Source organism: Pelecanus crispus, chromosome 16 (assembly GCF_030463565.1).
Source record: "Pelecanus crispus isolate bPelCri1 chromosome 16, bPelCri1.pri, whole genome shotgun sequence".
In the NCBI taxonomy this organism is placed as follows: Eukaryota; Metazoa; Chordata; class Aves; order Pelecaniformes; family Pelecanidae; genus Pelecanus; species Pelecanus crispus.
This window is the reverse complement of record NC_134658.1, coordinates 9,476,394-9,497,613: the sequence shown is the minus strand read 5'-3', so window position 1 is coordinate 9,497,613 and position 21,220 is coordinate 9,476,394. Positions and strand designations below refer to the sequence as shown.

At 55.2% G+C, this 21,220-nt stretch overlaps 1 protein-coding gene across 1 annotated transcript in view; it reads left to right on the top strand.

Annotated features, from left to right (window-relative positions):
* The window catches only part of EPHA10 (EPH receptor A10), a 40,188-nt gene extending 30,638 nt beyond the window's left edge, over positions 1 to 9,550 (top strand). Inside the window, exons 8-17 of the mRNA XM_075721854.1 lie at positions 1,144 to 1,252; positions 1,494 to 1,549; positions 2,999 to 3,124; positions 4,896 to 5,081; positions 5,851 to 5,912; positions 6,057 to 6,260; positions 8,096 to 8,245; positions 8,441 to 8,634; positions 8,741 to 8,905; positions 9,436 to 9,550. Coding sequence (XP_075577969.1) covers positions 1,144 to 1,252; positions 1,494 to 1,549; positions 2,999 to 3,124; positions 4,896 to 5,081; positions 5,851 to 5,912; positions 6,057 to 6,260; positions 8,096 to 8,245; positions 8,441 to 8,634; positions 8,741 to 8,905; positions 9,436 to 9,550 — 1,367 coding nt within the window. The remainder of the gene's footprint in view (positions 1 to 1,143; positions 1,253 to 1,493; positions 1,550 to 2,998; positions 3,125 to 4,895; positions 5,082 to 5,850; positions 5,913 to 6,056; positions 6,261 to 8,095; positions 8,246 to 8,440; positions 8,635 to 8,740; positions 8,906 to 9,435) is intronic.
* The last annotated feature ends 11,670 nt before the right edge of the window (positions 9,551 to 21,220 follow it).

The window sequence follows — 21,220 nt, the reverse complement described above, 5'->3', positions numbered from 1 at the left end:
CGCAGCATCAGTGAGGGCAGCCAGTCTCTGGCTTCTCTCTGGTGTAGAGGCTGGGGACAAAGTCTCTGCTCTTTGACCGAGATTGCCCAAGAAAGTGCTTACCAGAGTGACGGGGGTTGTTTTGTCTTGGCGTGATGTTGGTACTAGAACAGATCTCAACAGGTCCCTTTTTTGGGGCCGCCAAACAGGTGCTGGAAGGGAGCGAGTGTCAGTCCCCCTTGGCGTTAACTGCTGAGGGCGCGATCCTGCCTGGGTCTGTGAAGCTGTGCAGCTCGCAGCGGGTGCTGCAGAGCTGGGGTGGCCGGCCGCGCAGGCGGCAGCAGAGCAGGCAAGACCAGCCTGGAGATCCAGCTGGCCTTGGATGCGTGCCCCAGACAGGAGATGACTGCTTACCCCCACTGCCATCCTGGCTCATGAGGCCCTTGGCTTGTTAGCTGCTTGGCTGAATAAGGTCAGCCAGCATCAATGTTATTTGCTGGGGCTTTTCCTTTTCACAGTTTCCATTCATAACTATGGTCCAGAAGCATCTCATTTCACTGACTAAAAGAGGGCTTGGAGAGACGGTAGGGCTTCAGCTTGATAACCCACCCTGGCTAGAAATGAAAGCCCTGAGATGGCTGGCTCAGTACGACGATCACAGATTGTGTTTAACAGGGCTTTAAATTGCATCCATTTGCCACACAGAAGACATTTTCAGAATGAATTGAAGCCAATAAAAAATTTATATAGAATGTAGCTTTCTAATACCCCTGTTTGCAAAAGCAGGAAGGGAAGGGATTAATGTGATGAAGGAAAACTATTTGTAAGCCATAAATTTTAATATGTCCCTCCAGTAAACAGGAACCTTTCCTCAGCACCAATTAACAAAACCAGGAGCCTGGTGCGGCAGTGCTGGGGTTGCTCTGTCCATGCCTGCAGCACTGCCCTGCATGTTGGTCTGATTGCACCAGCTTGAGCTTTTTAAACTGAACCAGAATGTGAATTGCTGTGAGGATGGTGAAAAGCAGCCCGGTGGTGCGTGTGAATTGTCCCACAGCCCTGCTGGAGGACGGAGGCTGGCACTGGGAGGAGCGGCCGGGGCTGCCCCGTGCCTTGGACCTGCCCCAGGGTGCGTTGCCGACCGGCTCTGCTTCCCTCCCGCAGTGACGGTGGCCTCCAGCGAGCAGAACCCTGTCCTCCTCATCGCGGTGGTGGCCATCGCGGGGCTGACGGTGCTGGTGTCCGTGGTGATCGGAGTGATGGTCTGGAGGAGGTGAGCTGGGACACTGGCCCAGGAGGGCTGGGGCTAGGGCAGGGGCAGGGGACGAGGACCGACGTGAGGGCGCGGGGGCTCTCGGGAGCACGGGGCAGCGCTGGCTCTACGCGTGGGAGCTGGCTTGAACTGCCTGCTGGCTGTGGGGCTGGACTGCTCCCGAGGGCTGCGACTTGAGGCTTGTGTAGCCAGCGAGAGGCAGCTGCCCAGGTAATGGTGTGCATCTTCATTCTCGTTGCAGACAGTGTGGGTACAGCAAAGCCAGCCAGGACGGGGATGAGGAGCTGTACTTCCATTGTAAGTGAAGCCTGGCCACCATGGCCGGTATGACTGCGTGGGAGTGCCTGTATTTATTGCTATTAATAACGAAGCTCCCGACAAAGCAGCCCTGAATCCTTCCTTTTGAAGTGTTGTCATCTCGCATTATCCCAGAGCAGGGACTCAGCACAGCGAGGCTCTCTGGGGATGGCGGGCTTGACAGTTTCATGAGCTGGTGTCCGTCCTTCCCGCGCACAGGTCACTGCCGTGCCAAAGGAAGTGGAGATGCTTTTAGCTCTCCATGGGGCGCATGAATTATTCCGTTAACTTTTCACAAACGGCTACATGAGAATACAGCTTTGTTTTCTGGGGCTACTCTTGATTATTGAGCAGCAATAATTTTACAGACAACAGTTGTCAAAGGAAATTCAGATGTCAGGATTGATGAGTTTATTTGACTCCTGGCATATGCCCGTGACGCATACACATGCTCTTCTGCTCCCCGAAGCATTTCAGAAACAGCAGAGCCTGCGTGCTTCTCAGAGGCAGCTTGGCTGTTTCACCTGGCTTTGAAGGGCCTCGCACTGCTGAGCTGCCCTTGGGAGTTTGCCGAAGGTTTTCTGTGCAGGGCGAGGGGAGCGCGGCAGCTGCCAGTCTTGGGAAGGCAAATGGAGCCGAGGTGGAAGGGAAGCGTTGTGTGGTGTGACCCCTTCCCGGGGACAGCAGGGCTCTGCCGTTTGCCCATACGCTGGTCCTGGACGGGCCGAGCAGCTCACGCAAAACATCCATCGTCCTCCGTGCCATGCACAGGGAGAGGGGGCGACGTGGCAGCACTTTAGCAGCGGCCTGGCAAGCAGCAGAGCTCATGTGTTTCGGCCGACATTTTGGCTGTTTGTTTTCAGGAAATGCGAATTAGGGTTTTGAGGAAGGCCCAGCAAGTGGGTGGCTGTTTCCCCTCCGGAGCTTTGCAGGGGTTGCTGTAAGCAGGTCAGCCTTTTTCTGCGCAGTTCTCCTGGACGTGCTCCCGGGCAGGGTCGCTCGCCATGCAGCAGATGGTAGGCGCCTGTGGGAAGTATTTTGCTGCCCATGCTGCTAATTGAGGGGACCTGGAACATGGCTGTCTTTCATTACTATAATTATCTCTCCTAGAGGTCTTGGGAACGGAGATGATTTGGATACTCGAGGATTAGCATGGGTGGCAGATAGGCTCAGTCCAGGAGGGAGCTGCATTAGAGTGTAGGAGCTGCTCTCCTTTAACCCAGGGGTTGTGGCAGTGGAGTAGAGCGATTAGGTTTGTTTAATCCCACAAGAAATTTCCTAGCAACCTTAAAGTCGAGTGTTTTGCTTTGCTTATAAAAAGGTGGCAAGCTAATCCTGCCAGCAGACCTGGAGATGGATAACCTCTGAGAGCGTTTCCTGGGACAGGTGGGCAGGAGCTCCGCCGAGCCTTTCTCATGTGCCCTTTGTGCATTTCCTGCTTCCCTGCAGTTAAAATACCAACCAGGAGGACGTACATCGACCCTGACACTTGCGAAGACCCCATGCAGGCCGTGCACCTCTTTGCCAAAGAGCTGGATAACGCTAGTATTAAAATCGAGAGGATCATTGGGACAGGCAAGTTCCTCCTCGCCGGCCGCTCTGAGGCGGGCTCCGGGGCGGTGGCTGTGCCGCGGGCTGTGCTTGTGCCCATCCGAGCGCTCCCCTCTCGCCCCTGGCACGCAGGGCCACGACGGTGCCATGATGTTGCTGCTGTGGTCCTGCCCACCCTGCAGCGCCGTGGGTGCGTGCCGGCCCTGCTGCTGCTGCCCGCGGGCTCTGCCGGCGTCCCAAGGCAGCTCCTCGTCCTCCAGCACTGTCAGCGCTGCAGACCTTTGCTCTTGCTCTTGTCTCAGGGGGTGCATGCTGGCAGCAGGGAGATGGGAGGGGGGCTGGCGAGTATTTTGTTCGGGAGCTTGATTTTGCATTGCCGTTTGTTTTTCTGAGGCGCTAAGCACAGCCAAGCAAGTGAGGCACGGACCAGAAAGCATCAGCAATTATCTGCATCTGGGCAGTTCGACAGCAGCATGAAAACTATTTATAAATAAGTGAACCTAATGATTTATTGATTTTCATCAACTTCACTGCCTAAAACTTAAAAGCAAATTAAAATCCCCTCACTGGGCCCTACAGCCTTAACCGCTAATGTGTGCCAGAACATGGAAAACACAATTATTCTTTGTCATTTCTTTTCCTAAAGATAAATTCAGCTGCAGAAAAAGAAGAGGTGGAGGCAGGGAAGAGGGAGGAAGGGCTTGCCCGCCAGCTTAAAGGACAGTGTTGAAGGGAGGAGGACACAGAGGAAAAGAGGAGGTTGTCTTTGTAGCTGCTGAGTGGAGCAGCTGATACTAATCTCACATGCCTTTCTGAAGGAAATCGGTGTTTGAAAAATCAAGAAAAATCAGTCAGGAAGACATTTAAATATAAAGAATTTGGGAGTGCATTTGTCTCGCTGCTGACCTAATGAGTACCTGGCTTTCAAATCAATAAACCTTTTCATAGCTATGCATTTTTTTGCTCTAAAGCCAATATTGGCCTTTTGTGTAATGAATTTGGCAGCTGCTGTTGTCAAGCGTGTGGCTGTGCAGGCTGGGATGTTCTCCCTCAAAGACTGCAGAAACCATCCTGACCCTGCGCGTGCCGAGCTGCGAAGCAGAATGGGCCAGGCCCAGAGAGCGTGAGCTTGGTGGCTGGGGGTTAATCTCATGGGAAAAAGCGCCATACGCACTTGGGCAGAGTGTGGAGAGAATGGCTTAGAGGTGTAGGAAGAGGAAATTGCATTGCATTATCACGTTTTTAGTATCACGTGCTGATGCTACACTTGTGTGAAGGGTCGCGTGTTCAGCAAAGGTGGGGGAAGATGGTAAAACAGACTCTGCGGGGGAGCTCGCAGCCACGCAGGGCTCCGTGCATTTCTAAGTTTATGGATTGGCAAATCCTCTGATTAGCGATGGGAAAGTCTTGCTTGTCTACACAGCAGGACACATGGTTCGTGGTACAGAAATGCACTGTATGGTCCCAAAGCAAAGAAAATGTCCCCTAAAGGGAAGCTGACTTCCCAGAAGAGGACTGCTGCCCTTTGCTTTGTAGCAGTTGTGTGTATATACACAGCTCAGTAACAGATCACCCTTACACGATGATACCGAAAGCTGTGAGGAAGCTGTGAAGTCAGCTGGCAGGTCGCTCATTCTCTCGTGCTCTGGAAACGGCAGAGGGATCTGTGGCAGCGCGCTGAGGGGTGGTGTGGGCGTGATTGCAGGGCGTCCTCGGGGAATGCGCGGCGCTGAGCAGCGGGCTGCAAGAGACGTCCTGCCGTGGATGCTGTTTAACTCATCTCTCTGCTGCACAGGAGAGTTTGGAGAAATCTGCCGGGGCTGCCTGAAGCTGCCCAGCAAGCGAGAGCTGCCGGTGGCAATCCAGACCCTGCGGGCAGGGTGCTCGGAGAAGCAGCAGCGCTCCTTCCTGGCGGAGGCCTGCACCATGGGCCAGTTCGATCACTCCAATGTCATCCGCCTGGAGGGGGTCATCACCAGAGGTGAGGGGGTCCCGGGCTGTACGGCACGGGGCAGCCTCAGCCGCGTGCAGCGGAGGAAGGCTCCTGTGCAGGCAATGTGCTTAAGCTGTCGCTTTGGAGCGATGACCTGGTGCTGGAGGTGCAATACTGTTGGCTCTCTGGAAATCAGGTGTTTCCTCATGTATTAGCTATTTTAGCATTCTGATGATTAATAAAATGCTCACAGCTAGATTAATAAATCCAGGTAGTAGGACTGGTTTAGCAGCAAAACTGTGCACTCTTAATAAAAGCAAATTGAAGCGAGCTTCTGTCAGTAAAACAGATGACTCTGACTGCTCCCGGCTCTCATGGGAGTGTGTGCGCTGAACTAGTCTGTAGATGCTGTAGTTAAGTGGATATTCATGTAAATCCACAGAAATGTGAGCACGTGTGCTGATTTTAACTAGCCTTTTTAGTAGGTAAGGAAGTATTTCTGTCCTGAGTCTTGGGCTGAGCTGGTTGCTTTTGCTTTCACTGGGTAGTGCTATCCTTTGTGATGTGGTTCAGCGTCCTGATAAAAGGAGCATCTGACATTGGGATCCAGTGGGATCCCAGCTGGGAACAACAGGAAAGCCTCAGACCCACTGCTTGTTGCAAACTGTCTGAGAATGAAGTCCTTGTCTCCCTTAATAGCCAGGCAGTGCAGGCTGACCACGCTGGAGGTTAGCACCCGGATTTCTAACACCTGCAGCATTAGAACTGCCTGAGCAATGTGCAGGACTCACGCAGTGCTCCTTGTCTGTCCGTGCAGGGAGTACCATGATGATAGTGATGGAGTACATGGGGAACGGTGTGCTGGACTCTTTTCTCAGGGTGAGTGCTGTGGGAGCCGGTGGTAACTGCTGGGGTCTGCCACCCACTCGGGTTTTGCTGGCAGTGCCCCCTTGAGCTGGGCATTACTCACCTTTGGCTTTTCCTCCTCTTTTTTTTTTTTTTTTTTTTTTTTTTTCTTTTCAGAAACATGAGGGACAGTTCACGGCCACCCAGCTCGTTTGCATGTTGCAGGGGATTGCCTCTGGCATGAAGTACCTGGCAGAGATGGGTTACATACATAAAAGCCTTGCTGCCCACAAAGTCCTTGTGAACAGCAGCCTGGCTTGCAAAATAACTGGTTTCAGACGGCCACAAGAAGATAAGATGGAGACCATCTTCTCCACCATGGTAAGCTGCATTTCCAAATTCTGTTGTCAACGTTTCACAAAAGCAAAATGCTGACAGAACGGCTACGAAACCTCTGCAGGGGTTGATCTCCCTGGCTGCAATGCATGGCCAGGGCCACTTGGACCAGGGCCTGGCGTCACTGGAGAGGTTTGCAGCCTGCTCTGAATGCCGAGGAAGGATCAAATCCAAAGCCAGCCAGCTTCCACAGGTGGAGTTAATAGGACATAGAGCAATCCTACTCCAGAACCAGCATTTTTCCTAGGCTCCCGTTTCCTTCCCCATGTATGGATGCAGGCTCTGCATCTTAACAGCTTCTTTCTCAGCTAGAAATCAAATGCGTTTAGCCAGGGAACTTCACGACAGCTGCCTAGCACTGCTCTTCCTCTGGCCGCAGGCCTGCTGCACGTCTGCGCGAGCCGGCAGAGGCGGTGGGTGGCTGGAGGGAGCCCCTCAGGGTTCCTCATGTCTGTTTTATCACTTGTAATGAAATTCATGAGTTTCAATTAAGAATTTAAGTCCTGCTTGATTCACACGTGCCTCGTCAGCTCTGCTAGCCAGCACGTCTCCCAAGTGCCTGTGTGCGCTTGGAGAAGCTGCCCGGGAGCCCTTGGCACAGAGCTGGGGGGCTGCCCCTGCCCACGGGGCTGGGCAGGCACCCCGTGGGCCCCGAGGCCCCGCAGCCCCTTGCTGGAGCCAGCTCTCCCTCCCAGCTTGTCTCACGCACCGCTTCGGTGCTTCTCACTTGATGGTGCATCAATGCATTTTTAACTGCAGAGCAATAAGAGGTATTTCATTTGGTACCCTGCAGCTGCCCGGTATCAGCTGGGGCTGTTAGCGTGTCACATTAACCAGGCATTAATATTTTAAAGAGCATTGATTCCTCAATCAAATGAGCACTTATTGTTTGCAGGGAGCATCGGGCAGCGCCGAGGAGGCAGCAGCTGTGCGCTGCCTGCAGGGTCCCGGTGCCTGTGTCCCAGTGCAGGCTGTGGGCGTCCCGGGGGAAGAGCCTGTTTGCAGGGTTTGGCTCACGCTCTGCCAGGAGCTGCAGTCATTTGCCAGCTCTGAGCAGAAAGAGTCTTTTGAAAACTTTTTTAGCCGTTATCACTAGCTGCAGGAAGCACGCTCAGTGTGCTCCGTAGGGAGTACCACTGTCCCGAAGAGTCCCTGGCGAGGCACGACCCCCCCTCGCTGGACGTGGGAGCGTTGCCTGCAGAGCTGTAGCTCGGCCGCGGCTCTTGTGCCGCAAAGCTCTGGAGCAGAGTTGCCCTGGCGCTGGTGAGCTGCTGGGTACAGAGCAGCCCGCTGAGGGAGGGGGATGGAGAGCCCAGCAGGAGCCCTGGCTTCTCCCACTGCGGTGGAGCAGGGCTGTGGCTTTGGGGTCAAGGTCTCCCTGCTGTTAATTACAATTAGCTGCGGTGTCTGTCACCTGCTTCCCGTAGTGCATCCAGAGGGCTCTGCAGATGCCGAGATGGGGATTGCTAATTACAGGAGAGCAAGCCAGGGTGGAGGGACTGTGTGTTTGTGCAGCTCTGAAATGGTTTTCATTAAATATTAATGTATAAAATGCCATCAGCTCTTCCCAGAGACATTCTCCTCTCCCATTAATATTTCAGGACTCACACTCCCATGCAGCATATGGTTGCATGGCCAATTTAAAACAAATTGAAGCAAAAGTTTTCTCCTGGTACTAAACCTGCATGTGGCACACGCGCTTGCTCTGTGCCCACCCTGCGGATGCTGGGCAGGGCACGACAAACAGCCGCCCGGGAATTGCGTGCATTGGCTGCATCCTGCTGTGTGAGCACGTCATTTCTCCCCTTCTGCCCATCCAGTGCGGGAAGAGCCTGGTGCTGTGGTCAGCCCCTGAAGCCATCCAGTATCACCACTTCAGTCCAGCCAGCGATGTGTGGAGCTTTGGCATCGTCATGTGGGAAGTCATGTCCTACGGCGAGAGACCCTACTGGGACATGTCCCACCAGGACGTGAGTCCCCGGCAGCCGCGTGGTAGATGACAATGTTGTCATTGCTAAAGGTGTGCAGGTGGCTCTGTGGCGCGCAGAGGAGCTGCTGCCGCTCCCCAGGCGGGGTGTGAGGAGGGAAGTTTGTGCCAGGGGTTTGCCTGCGATCTGCATCACAGCGCCTGACCCTGTCCCCTCTGCCTTCCTCGGCTGCTGCAGGTGATGAAGGCCGTGGAGGACGGGTTCCGCCTGCCTGCCCCGGTGAACTGCCAGCCACCCCTCCACCAGCTCATGCTTGACTGCTGGCAGAAGGACCGCAGCCAGAGACCCAAGTTCTCGCACATCCACAACATCCTGAGCAAGATGGTGCAGAGCCTGGAGCCCCCGAAGTGCCCCAGCTCCACGTGCACCAGGTGACTGCCCTCTTGCTTTGCTGCCTGTTGTTCTGCCTTGCCTGCCGGTTCCCACCTCAGGCATGCCGTGCCCTGCTCCCTCCTCACCGCCCCGTGTTGTTGGCAGGTCCCACAGCACTTCCATCCCCCTCACCGAGCGTACCTTCTCAGCCTTCCCGTCTTTCAGCTCCGTGGGCGAGTGGCTGGAAGCGATAGAAATGGGCAGGTACAAAGACAACTTCACCGCTGCAGGCTACTGCTACCTGGAATCGGTGGCCAGGATGACAGCCCAGTAAGTGAACTGGTTTTCTGGCTATAACCTCATGTCGCTGGGTGCAGCGTGAGTGAGCTCTGCTTTGCAGTTACAGTCAGGTGTCGCTAAACAAGAGGACAGACCTTCCAAAACACGTCTGTAAGAGCTCACTGGCATGGGTTGGGCTGCATGTGTTATGCGTCTCAGTTGCTGGTTTTTGAAGCTGAGATTTAAACCTGTAGTTTCTGGTGAGAGTAGTGTTGCCTGTCCCTTCCAGAAAGCAGAGTCAAACTGAATGCAATTTACTGATAACCTCTGATGCAGGCAGCACGGGGCAGCAGGGCTGGGAGCTGTCTTGCGCTTGGTGTGCTGCAGACACATTACCCCTGGATTCCCAGTCAGGGTCTGTATTGCTTTGGCTGGGACAAGTTGAGGATTTCTTACTCTAGCAGGTCTGCAGTAGCCTGATAGTCTGAAACCTGCGCTGCCCTTGCCTGGGAGCTGTCAGTGCTGGGGCACTTCACAGTTAGGGCTTGTTTTTCATGGCTGACGCGGGGTTCGTTTTGCAGAGATGTCCTTAGCCTGGGGATTACGCTGGTGGAGCACCAGAAGACCATCCTGAGTGGAATCCAGACTCTCCGGGCCCAGGTGATCCAAATGCATGGCCGAGGCGTGCAGGTGTGATCAGCCCCCCCCAGAGGTGCAGAGCACTGACCCGGCGCTCCCGGGGAGGAGACAGCCAGCCGGCCCCAAACCGGACCAAATCTCTGAAACCTCACGGTTTCAGGTGGGATGTAGGAATCACTGGGCTGCTGCCAAACAAGTCATTCCACGTGGCAAGAGAGCAGAGCTTCCCGTCCCCTGTGCCAGGGAAGGCAAGGATTCCTGGGACGTGTGCGGTGTGCCTAGGTGGATGTGGCTCTCCCTAGCACTGTTTTGTAAGATGAGTCAAACTGTAATGCTGCCATTTCATATGGTAATTAGGTTAACAGGGTGGATGGACATTTGCGTACTGTCTTAATCCAGAGCTGACAGCATTTTCGTATCTAGCATCCTACTGGTGAAATCCATGGGTATTTTTATACAAGCTGACATGTTCTAGCAACCCCACAAGGAGCTTTTATTGCTTTTATTTTTAGAGACCAGAGCACAGCTCATATCCAGCGCCTAACTTCTGGAAGGTGACTTTCCCCATCTGCTATGCTGAAGGAAACTCTTTCCCAGCTGCATCCCTTCCGCTCCAAGAGTTACTTCACTGAGTCTTGACACCACAGTTGGTGAACAAAACCAAATATTCTCCACTAAAGCGCAGAGCAAATGGTGCTGAATGTTTCTAAGGCTCTCTTGACAAGACAATTTCAGGGGAAGAAATGAAAAGCTTTGAAGAGAGCCATAGCCGAGAGAGGGCAAGCGGTGGAGCCCTTGGGCTGCCCTGCTGATGCTCTCAGCCTTCGCTGCCTTTTGTTGCAGGTCCGGATCCCTTGTTTTACTGCTGGAGCCCAGCAGTGGGGTGGGAACTTACAGACCAGAGCAACAGCAGGCAGCACTCTGGGCACAGGCAGACCGAGCCCGCAGGCAGAGACCTGCCACCCATGCAGGACTGATGCTAGAGCATTGGCTGCTACTTCAGCCTCTCTTCCCTGCTTCCTGCCTTGCAGTTTTGTGGGTAGAACATCCTGCATCTTGCCTTCACTGGCTTCATGGGCAGCTGTGATGGGCTCTGACTGCTGTCCCCTAGGCTGGGGAGCAAAGCGGGCAGAGCATCGCTGCGTGCCCACAGCCATGGGCTGATGCCAGAGCCTGGGGACTCCCTGCTGTCAGCTGAGCTGGAGCATCCCGCTCAGAGGTGTCCGCTCTGCCTCGGAGCAGTAGATGGACAAGTGCTCTTCCCTCTCTAGGTCTGGAAGTGTTTGCAGGGGAAAAGATTTTATGAACAGCACTAATTCAACCTGCAGCGGCAGAAAGGAACCTCCCAATTCAGCCAGAAATGGGATGAAAACCTGGGAACTGGTTTGGAGTCAGAGAGACAGCGGGCACGGCTGTGCTTTGGGTGGATGCTTCCCATGTCTGCTCTGGCAGCGTGCCCACGGCCACTGGAAGGGCCACCTCAGCTGCGGTGAGTGCCTTTCCCTTCCTCCTCCGGCTGCCCTGTGCCTGGTCAGGAGCAGGGAAGGGAAAGGCAGCAGCCTGCCTGGAGTGTCCTGCTTGGCTGTGCCAGAACCTCAGTTTTCCACCACAGGTTAACGTTGGGGTGGAGGTGCCAGCGCGCCTCGCAGCACCCACAGCCTCTGCAGCGGGGCGCACCCCGGGCCTGGGTGCTTGAAGTGGCTGCAGGGGCTGCGCCGAAGGGACCGCGCACCCCAGCCAGATGCTGGGGCTTGGGCAGAACCGAATATTGCATCTGTGGGATCCCTGAAATCCTGCTGTGCGATCCCGGCAAACCAGGGCACATCAGCACTTTATTTTGTTGCAGACGGTAGCGCAGTACTGCCTGCTTTGCACGCTGGCAGTTCCCACTGATGCAGGCCTGATCCCTGACGGAAGACATAAATAGCATCTGCTTAATAATACAAGTTTCCTTGAAGTTAGTTAATTAAATGGGTCTTTGCAGCCTTGTACAGTTTTGTAGGCCTTTTATTATCATCTGTAAGTATTGCAAGTGAATTATTAATGATGAAAGGCAAAGATTTACAAAGGGAATGAATGCTGTGGGACATGCTCACAGTGTGGCTGGAAATCTGTTCGAGTCGGATCCTCCTATTCCTGCTCCGAGGGGGTGAGGGTCTAAAGGACGGTTGAGCGAAGGGCCCCAAGGCAGCCTCTCGTGGGACCGGCACGGCACCTGCCCTGCCCAGGCGTCTTCCTTCTCTCCCGGTCGTGCGGCCAAGCAGAGCGGCACGACCGCAGGTGCTGGTGGCTGTCCTGGGCCTGCTGGCCTTCGCAGAACACGTTACTGTAGGGATACGGCTTCTCTTTATTAAAGCCTCATTCGCAGTGGTTTCCTTTTCACCAGCCCTCGGGCGCTTCGGGCTCGGCCGCATGGCCAGGTTGGGTCCAGGAGTGCTCGAGACTGACAAGATTCCACTTTTTTCAGATATTTTAGCTTGATTGCGTCAGAGATCAGAACTCTCTGCCTGAACTTCACCGACCAGTGGTCTCAAGAAGGTGCCAGCTAATGCTGGTTTGTCGATTTTCTGCCTTGTGCCAGCATTCCCAGGCAGTGCCATGGTGAGCACCACGCACTCCTGGCCGCGCTCCCGTCCCGCCGCCCCGGTGGTGCAGCTTGGTGGGGAGAAGGGCACCTTCCCCCGGGCAGGTTTTGAGCTCCCGGTAGCAAATGCTAACGGGGAGTGCGCAGCAGCACGGACAAGCCCGTGCAGAGCTCGAGACAGGACCCCCTGCCTGGCGGGGCCAGGAGCTGCCGCGGGTCTGCGGGCGCAGACGGAGCCGCCCCGGCAGCGCGCCTGGCAGTGTGTGAGCGCCGGGTGTGCTCTGGGGAGTCTGCTGCTCTCCGGGGTGAACAAGCTCTCTCCAGCCTGCCACCTCTGCAGTTCAGACAACATTCCCCAATGTCACTTGGCTAGTTTTTTTTAATGGCAATAATTTGTCTTTAAGTTTGGCCCGTGTCCGGTCCCCTTGGTCACTCGCTATCCTGCTGTTTCACACTCAGACGAGTAATAATGGTGAACCGAAACCTTCATTTGGTAGAAATGCCAGATCCCAAGGATCAAGTGCAATTTGTATGCTCTTTATGTTTACATTTTATCTATAGAGAAAGTATATTATAGTTCTCTAAGCAGGGGCTTGAACCAACTTGATTCCAGATCCTCTTCCCTCTCTCCCTGCTCTTGTCCTGTCCACTGGGATTTCCAGCAGCCTCCTGCGTCGGGGTGCTGGGAGCCTCGCTGGGAGGGCACTGCCGGAGGGGTGGCTCCAGGTTGGTGCAGCTGCTTTCGGGGAGGTCTGGGGAGATCCAGGGCTTGGTGACAAGGTGACAGAGTGCTTCAGAGTCTGAGAAACGGACCTGGCCATGAGCACACAGTGACGCTTTCCTCTTGAACCCCCCAGAACAGACCCTGTCTCCAAAGTTACGGATGCGAGGAGGGGCTGGCTCTGGCTGCCACCCGCAGCTGCTCTCCGAGCCGCCAGGATCTGCTCCTTAGTCTCTCTGAGCGTTGCCTACTGGAGAGGTAAGCCTCAGCACTAGCTGGAGAGAGGTCAGCCCCAGCACGGCTTATCTAGAGTCACGGCAGTTTCTCCTGGGCTCCGGTGACCAGTGGCTCGCGGGGAGCCGGGGTCCCTTGGGATGTTGGCGTGGCCGTGCGGGCAGGGGTGCCTGCCCTCCCACTGCAGCTGAGCTCTGCGTGGGGCTGGCAGCCCCCCGGCCTCCTGTGCCCTCTGCTTGTGAACTGTGTGATGCTCGCTCTGTGCTAGAGTACTCCCAAGTAAAAATCCGACCATCTTTCAATCTTTTCTTTAGCATTTTCCCCACTGAATTAGGCTTCCGTACTACATTCTCTAGCACAATCAGAATTGAAGGTGTAGCTTCTCTGAGTCTCTTCAGCTGTTCCCAAAAGAAATTAAGTGTTTAATTACTTTTCTGACTTACTCTGGTGAGGGACTCGGATGTGGTGTTTCAGATCAGAAAGCTGTTTCTTTTAGACAGTATGGTTCTGGGGATGGGACTGTGCTCTAACTCAGCAGAAACAAGAGGTATTTGCTTTCCTGGCCTCTCCTTCAAGAAAGAAAAGAAAAAGCACGTAATGGAAATACACCTTCTAGCTTAGCTTGTTGCAACAATAAACACTTTTAACCGAGCTCCTCATCAACACTGAAGATAATAAAATGAGCAGATTAAGTTCTAGATTGTTGTTATCATTTTAAAATGAGCTTGCATCCTCTCAGTACCTCTCTTTGGGGAAGTATTCAATGCCTTATAATTAAATTAATTAGCAACACCGTTTTGAAGCTGCTCGACCAAGGGAAATGCCTCAGAACGATTTCAGTCTCTTTGCCCGTCCAGCTTCTGACATGGTGCAAGGCTCCTTCCTCCTCCCTTGGCTGTGGGGAAGCCCTGATTGCATCGGTGCTAATAAGGGCTCAGGGCTGGCCAAGCACACTCGCCCTCGCTGCAGCAGCGTTAGCATTAATTGGCTTCCTCAAATAAGAAAAAAGAGCAAGTGTTTTGTATCTGCAGGCTTTGCTGGAGCTAATAAAATCTAATCTTCTCGTAACTGTATTTAGGTGTTTACACAGAGTGGAGGCCAGTTATGAGGTAGAGGAGCAGAGCAAGTGAGAGTGTCTAGGCTCACGTGTGGAGAGGACCATTGGCCATTCTTGTACAGGGAAGCACCTGGTAAGCAGCCCCGATCCTTCGGTGCGTCCCCTGGGCTGTCAGTGCCTAGCGACTGTAAAGCAGGACACTGCATCCTCTGGAAGTGCAGCACAGCCGCTGCGTGTGTCGGCAGCCGAAGGCCGGGTGCTTTTGCGGGGGCAGCAACATGGACCCAGTGTCCAGCCTTGCATCTTCGGAGCTGGCATTTGGGAGGCTGGACAGTGCACGTTGCTGCCCTGACAGAGTAGCAGGAACCCTCCTCCTCTTTCTGGGCTTTGCCTGATGTTCCTTGTGGGAACATCCCCAGTAGGTGTTCCTCTCTGCCGCTGAGAAAAGGCACGGCACAGCCTCCCCTGGGGTGGCTGGAGAGCAATTCCTGCGGCTCGCTGCAGCTCCGCTCTGCAGGAGGACTCTTGCAGGAGAGGCCCTTTCCTCTGAGCTCCCTCGTCTGCGGTCCCCAAATCCTCCCCTCCTGTGTCGTGTCCTGTTTTCCATGAGGTCAGAAGGACAGGTCCTAACCGCAGGGCCAGTCCGTGCGCTGCGTCCTGCACAGCAAGGCACAGCGCCCGCAGGACCAGACTCGGCGTGCCAGACCCCGCGGTGCTACAGGGGCGCGTGAGCGAGCGGGGACGAGGGCCGTGTCTCCCAGCGCCGCGGATGGCCAAGGGCCTGAAGCAGCATTAGGGTAGAATCATAGAATCATAGAATCGTTTAGGTTGGAAAAGCCCTTTAAGATCATCCAGTCCAACCATTAACCCACACTACCAAGTCTACTCTAAGCCAATCAAGGGCAGACCAGACTGAACCATGTCCCCAGGTGCCACCTCTGCCCGGTTTTTGAACACTTCCAGGGATGGGGACTCCACCACCTCTCTGGGCAGCCTGTTCCAATTCTTGACCACCCTTTCCATAAAGAAATTTTTCCTAATTTCCAACCTAAACCTCCCCTGGCGCAGCTTGAGCCCATTTCCTCTCGTCCTATCACTGACTACTTGGGAGCAGAGCCCAGCACCCCCTCCCTGCCCCCTCCTGTCAGGGAGTTGTAGAGAGCGATCAGGTCTCCCCTCAGCCTCCTCTTCTCCAGGCTGAACACCCCCAGCTCCCTCAGCCGCTCCCCACCAGCCCTGTGCTCCAGACCCTGCCCCAGCTCCGCTGCCCTTCCCTGGACACGCTCCAGCACCCCAATGTCCTCCTTGTGCTGAGGGGCCCAAAACTGGACACAGCATTCCAGGTGCGGCCTCCCCAGCGCCGAGCACAGGGGCACAATCACCTCCCTGCTCCTGCTGGCCACACCATTCCTGACACAAGCCAGGATGCTGTTGGCCTCCTTGGCCACCTGGGACATGCTGGAGCCAGAATTGGGGAAGCTGCGGCCAGAGCCCGCCGTGGCACCGCTCGGTGCAGGCAGGACACGCAGCTTCGCCGGCACCGGCACCCTGCAACACCCCCCTCGCGTGAGTCCAAAACTGGAATCAAGTTGGTTCATCTCTGGATGCTTTTGGATATTCATTAGACACGTGTTATATACTGTAAATACATACTTGAGAAGTCAATATATATTTTTATAAGCTTGAAACAAATGTAATATAATATCGTAAGGGACACTGTGTGCATTTCATGTTTGAACTATAGTCGGACATCTCCAGGCAATCGCTGTTGGTTTGGAGTAAATAATAATAATGAATGGTAATAAAGCTCTATTGACATTTTTGTTAATTTTGTATTTATTGAACCATGTTTAAAGATTGCAATAATGAGATACCTTAATACCTAAGTAAAAACAACCACTCATTCCGCCTGGCTTGTCTGTGTGGATCATTTCAGGTGTTCTGATGAGAAATATCACTTCAGCAAGGGTAGCAGGTGTCGGGTAAGGAATGGTTTTAGTAGCAGTGAGGTGTGAAATGATGCATTGTTTTATTAAATAGTGCGTGTGCTAAGATGAGAGCCGTTGCTCCTGCCGCAGAGGTGGCAGCAATGGTGGAACTCAGGATGGTGGTTTCTTGCTATTGACACTTTGTTGGGGGGGGAAACCCATTACTTTACTAGTACAGGGGGTGTGTTTGGAGGACAGAAAGGTGGTTGGCCTGTCGGGCCAGATGCTGTTTGGGCAGGCAGGAATCCCTCCCGTCACCCTGAGGACCAGATAACCTTGGAAGAGCTCACAGTGGAGCTGTCAATACGAGCGCAATTGTCAGTCTAATATGCGTGTTGCTGTGTAAGTGTGGGGTTGCTGCTGAGCAGAGGGAAAACACAGCAAAGTTACTGTGCTCAAGGCAGTAATTAATTGTTTAATTGAGTAAATGAAAGCAATGTATAGCCAGCATGTTAAATGCACACACTGCACAAACAATAATATTTAGAAATAATTCAATGCGACTCTCGCTAGTTTGCATTTCTTCTCTTTTTCTTAGGCTGCTTAATGCCAAAGAATGTGTACAAAAGCCTCGTTTAAGTATGCTGACAACAGTGACAGCTGCTAGGAAAAAAGAACTGAATGGGTGCTTAAAATGGGTGAAGTCTATTTGCCTTCTGTCGATCAATTAATTCAGCCAGTCTTCACTAGGAGCCTGGCCAGGGCTATATTGGCACTATAAAGAAATAATTAGAGCTCTGAAGCGGGGTTATGAATAGTGGATTGCAAGTCACAGCCAAGCAGCTGTATTTTTTGCCCAGAGTCATCTGCGCTCGTGCCTCCTGTGGTCCACGGGTGATGGTTTTACCTCTCCTCTGCGCCCTTCCTGGCACGGTCTTGGCTGGGGGTCTTGGGACACCTCCCCACGGCTGGGGACCCCTGCGCTGCCAGGAGGCTGGTGACCCCCAGCACAGGCAACGGGGGGTGCAGCGGAGGACACGGGTGATGCTGGGGGTGGTGGGGGGGTCTCCGGCTGCAGGCATCGCTCTCCCTCGGGGCTGGCGGGCAGGCAGGAGGGACGGCAAAGGTACCGCGTGTTCGGCCCCGCGGCACTCCTCTGTGCGTGGGCAGGGGTGGCTCCCCCGGGGACCGTGCCAGGCGACGGCTGCGGCGTGCCGTGTAAATCGGGCCGTTAATAACTGAGATCCTGTCGTACGGAGACAAGTCTGCCGCAGGCTGCGTGCGGTGGCTCGCGGAGGTAGCTGAGAAAGCAGCAGCAGCACCGAGAAAGGTCAGCGTGAAGGGTGGTGAGAGCGGGCACCGGCCATGGCTGTGGCCGCCTGGCCCCGGGTCCACGGCCACGACTGCCCGGCCACGGGAGCCAGCAGCCCTGGGCCCCTCCTGGGTCTGAGCCTCCGTCCCGGCGTTCGGACGCAGGAGCCCTTCTCCTGTCTGGCCTGCCAGGTTTGAGCTCATCTCGCTTGATGCTTTGTGTGCAGAGTGGGGAAAAAAAAAAAAAAAAGAAGGTAATTGCCCAGAAATGAGTTGTTACACACCTGTATAATTAGCTGGTATTAATTAACAGCACAAAAGGGGCTCCTTACCCTCTGCTGCCCAGGGAGCAGAGCTCCCCAGCTGTCCCACCACAAGTCCACACCTGAGCAGGTGACTGCATTGCCTACCAGGAAGGCAGATTTTTCTGGCTTACTGGGTCAAGCTGCTGCACGGAGCAGTGGCAGCGTCCCCCTGCCCTGTTTGAGCTGGAAGCTTTGTCCTTATAACGTAGTGCTCGCGGTTTTATGACTGCCCTGTTGTGGTGATGGATTGCCCGGGTTGACATTGAAGCTGCTGCTCCCTTCTTCCCCTATCCTCTGCTGATGGAGCTGACCAGACTGCAAATGTTTTCTGCACAACAGACCAGAGAAAACCTCTCTCCTTCTAATTCTACTTCCCTGATCCCGAGGTTTGAGGGGAAAATTACAGCCTAGTCTGCAACTGTGCGTGCCTTCTATATCCAGCAAGGGACTTACCAGCTTCTGATACATGCAGTGTCTTTGAGGAAGAACACTAACTCTGGAAAACGTTGGGAAGATCACAGCAAAGAGCATGACTATCATGCTGTGCACGGGGGGCCCGCAACTGAGTGGTGCTGGTGTCAGCTCCTGCGCCCCGGGGAGCTTCCCACCCCCAGCCAGCCCTGCACCCCCGTGCACCCAGCCCGGGCTTGCGCCCCCGGCTCACCCCAGCGCGGATCGAAAGCGTGCTGTAATGGAGGATGTTGCTCTCCGGTGACAAAGGAGCGATCAATAAGCTGTTATGGCTGAGACACAGGAAAACACGAGATGCAGCAGCTATCTGTCAGGGAAGGGCGCAGCACTCGGCAGGTGCTGCTTCATATGGGAGGATTTTTTTAAATAAAGCATTTATTGCATGGTGCTCATGAGAGCAGCTGGCCGCAGCGTCTGGCCAGCCCCGCTGGCAGGTCCATGTCTGAGGGAGAGCGAAGGAAGAGCCGGGTCTCCTCCTCTTGCCCCTCGCTCCCACTTAGCAGGCTCAGACGTGAAATCCATCACCTTCCCCATTCCTCTTTTGGACATTTACTGCAGAGAAGCTGCGTGGCCCCGTCTCGGCTGTGATGGCTGATGAGGCCGGGATGAGCCACTGCTCCCAAGACAGCGGCGTGGTGGGGTCAGACAAGCCCAGCCTCGCTGGCGTGCGTCCCCTGTCCTCCCCGCGCTGCCTCTGGGACGAGCACGGGAAGGAGACAGGCAGGAGGAGGGCGATGCCCAGGGAATATTAAAAAGAGCCTGGCTGTGGAGGAAGAGCAACGTTCAAATATGAACGACTGCTAATTATCAGGAAGAGCCGGTGCCATCTATCATTATAATCAGCGATCTGTCAGTACAAGTGTCACCGGGACGGATGCATCTTTCCTCCTCGTATTAATCTCCCACCGTCTCGGTGCGCGAGAAGGGAGCTGCACACGCTGGGGCACAGCCAAAACCCTGCAGCTCCTCCTGGCCCTCCCCAGCGCCCACCTCCCCGCCAGGGACTTTGCTGCGAAGGACAGGTCCCCTCCCAGCCGCTGTGCCGGGCTGCCGGCGGTGCCGCACGCCGCCCGCCTTGGCTGGGACAAGGCCTGCGCGGTGGCACGGAGGGCCGGCCGGCACGGAGGGATGGCCATCCTGCAGGCACGGCCATGCAGCGGCAGCAGCAGCGGAGCTGCCCTGCAGAGACCCGGTGTCCTGGAGAGCAAGGGACGAGGTGTCCACCCCGTGCACTTTCAGAGCCATGCTCTGATGCGCTTAACATCTCTGCTTGCTAACCAGCAGCACGAGCCGGCGCTCCAGGGAAGGCTAAAAGCCCCCAAGGGGCTCATCAGCCTTTTCCTTAGCAAAATGACTGATGAACACATCAAGCGGCGCTGCAGGCGATGCACAGGTGGAGCAATATCCCGGGAAGTGCAGCCAGCTGTCAGCTCCGGAGGGAGCGCTGGGGCACGGCAGTGGCCAAATGCATCATTTGGGAAAAACGGAGGCTGCGCCACTGAGGGGAGCAAATCCCACAGCTCCCAGGCTTTCCTTGAGAAGAGTGCATGCGCTACCCTGGCCGGGAGGCAGGCAGCAGAGCCAGGTCTCCCTGTGCCCGCCTGCGTCCTGCAGCACCTCCAGCTCCTGCGCTCTCTTTTGCTAATTGCAAAAGCTGAAAAGGCACCGAAGGTAATGTATTACCTTCACGGTTATTGGAGGCGTGACAAGCTAGTTTGAGAGGGAGAGTTGCTGGGGATGTGTTCAGCTACTCAGGACTTTGCCTGCCTTGCGTCGGCTCTGGCCTTCCTCCCCGCTCTGGCCCAACACCGTCCGCTTAAACGACTTCTAATCAAAGCTGCGGCTGCCGGCTCAGTTTCAGCCACCCAGCGCAGAGACGATGCTGCAGAGACCTGCTCCTTCGGGCCCCCCATCCCTTGCTGGGGCCAGACGCAGCCACCATCCAGCCCCGCCGGTCACGCCGGTGGGACAGAGGTGCCCGTCGCAGGCGCATCCAGCGGGAGCAGCCATGGAGCTCTGGCTTGGCTGAGCCCGCCGCAGAGCAGGGACCGGCCGAGGGGCACCCGGGCTGAAGCAAGCGCTGGGGTTTCTGCCGGTCCCAGTTCAGGTGGCCTTGGCGCAGGGCTGGGTGCCTGCCCGCGGCACCCGCCCGTGGGTGACCTTAGCTGCCTTTGCACTTGCCATTGCCTGCTGACAAGAGCCCTCTGCCCAGCGGCAAGAGATGCCTGGAAGGCACAGGATGCGTTTAATTACGCAGTTATGAACGTCTTTGGCCTTTTTATCTTGCCGAGGCTGACAAGCACCTTCAGTATCAGACAAAGAGACGCTGTTATCGCTCGGCGCAGCAGCTGCCTTCCTGGGCAGCAGCCACAGCTGAAGGGGCACAGACAAAAGCAGAACAGTGTTGAGTCAGCAGGTCCAGACCAGCCCCTGAGCCACTGCCTCGGCACAGGCTCTGCCACGCAGCCGCGTCTCGGGGAGCTTGAGCTGGCCTTTTTCCTGCCTCGCTTTTGTTGCATTACAACAACCTGCCACGTCTGGAGCCCTGACAGCAGGAGCCCATGGGCTGACAGGGGCTGTGCCCCCCCCCCCCCGCCACCACCTTTTTGGCTTCTTCTGCACGGTGTTTGGAAGCAAAGCACACCTGGGATGGGGACAGCGGTGCTGCAAGTTGGTGGCAGGTCTCTCAAAGAGGGACAGAAAAGGGACGGGAAGTTGTTTAGAGGGTTTCTGCTGTTTCTGTTACAATGAAGAGCCCTTATCAGGTGGTGTCCCCAGGCACCCGCTCTCCTTCCCTCCCCCATTTTTAGGGTGGCATCTGACTTAGAGGATGTAAGTAATTAAAAGGCCATTTTAATGAGTCCTGGTTTATTAACAGAGCAGACTTTCAGGAATCAGTTGTGCCAGGAGGAGTGTTGCACAACTGTGCACAAAGCTCAGTGCAAACAGGTGCTTCTGCAGCAAGCTGGTGGGCTGCTAGAGTGGGCGAGCGGCCTTGGCACCTCTCAGGAAAAGCAGATGTCCTCTGCCCGCTGCGGCGGAGCAGCTGAGAGAGCAGCTGGCATCCTGAGACCTCGCAGGGCACCATGACCACTGCCGGTGCCAGCACCTCCTCT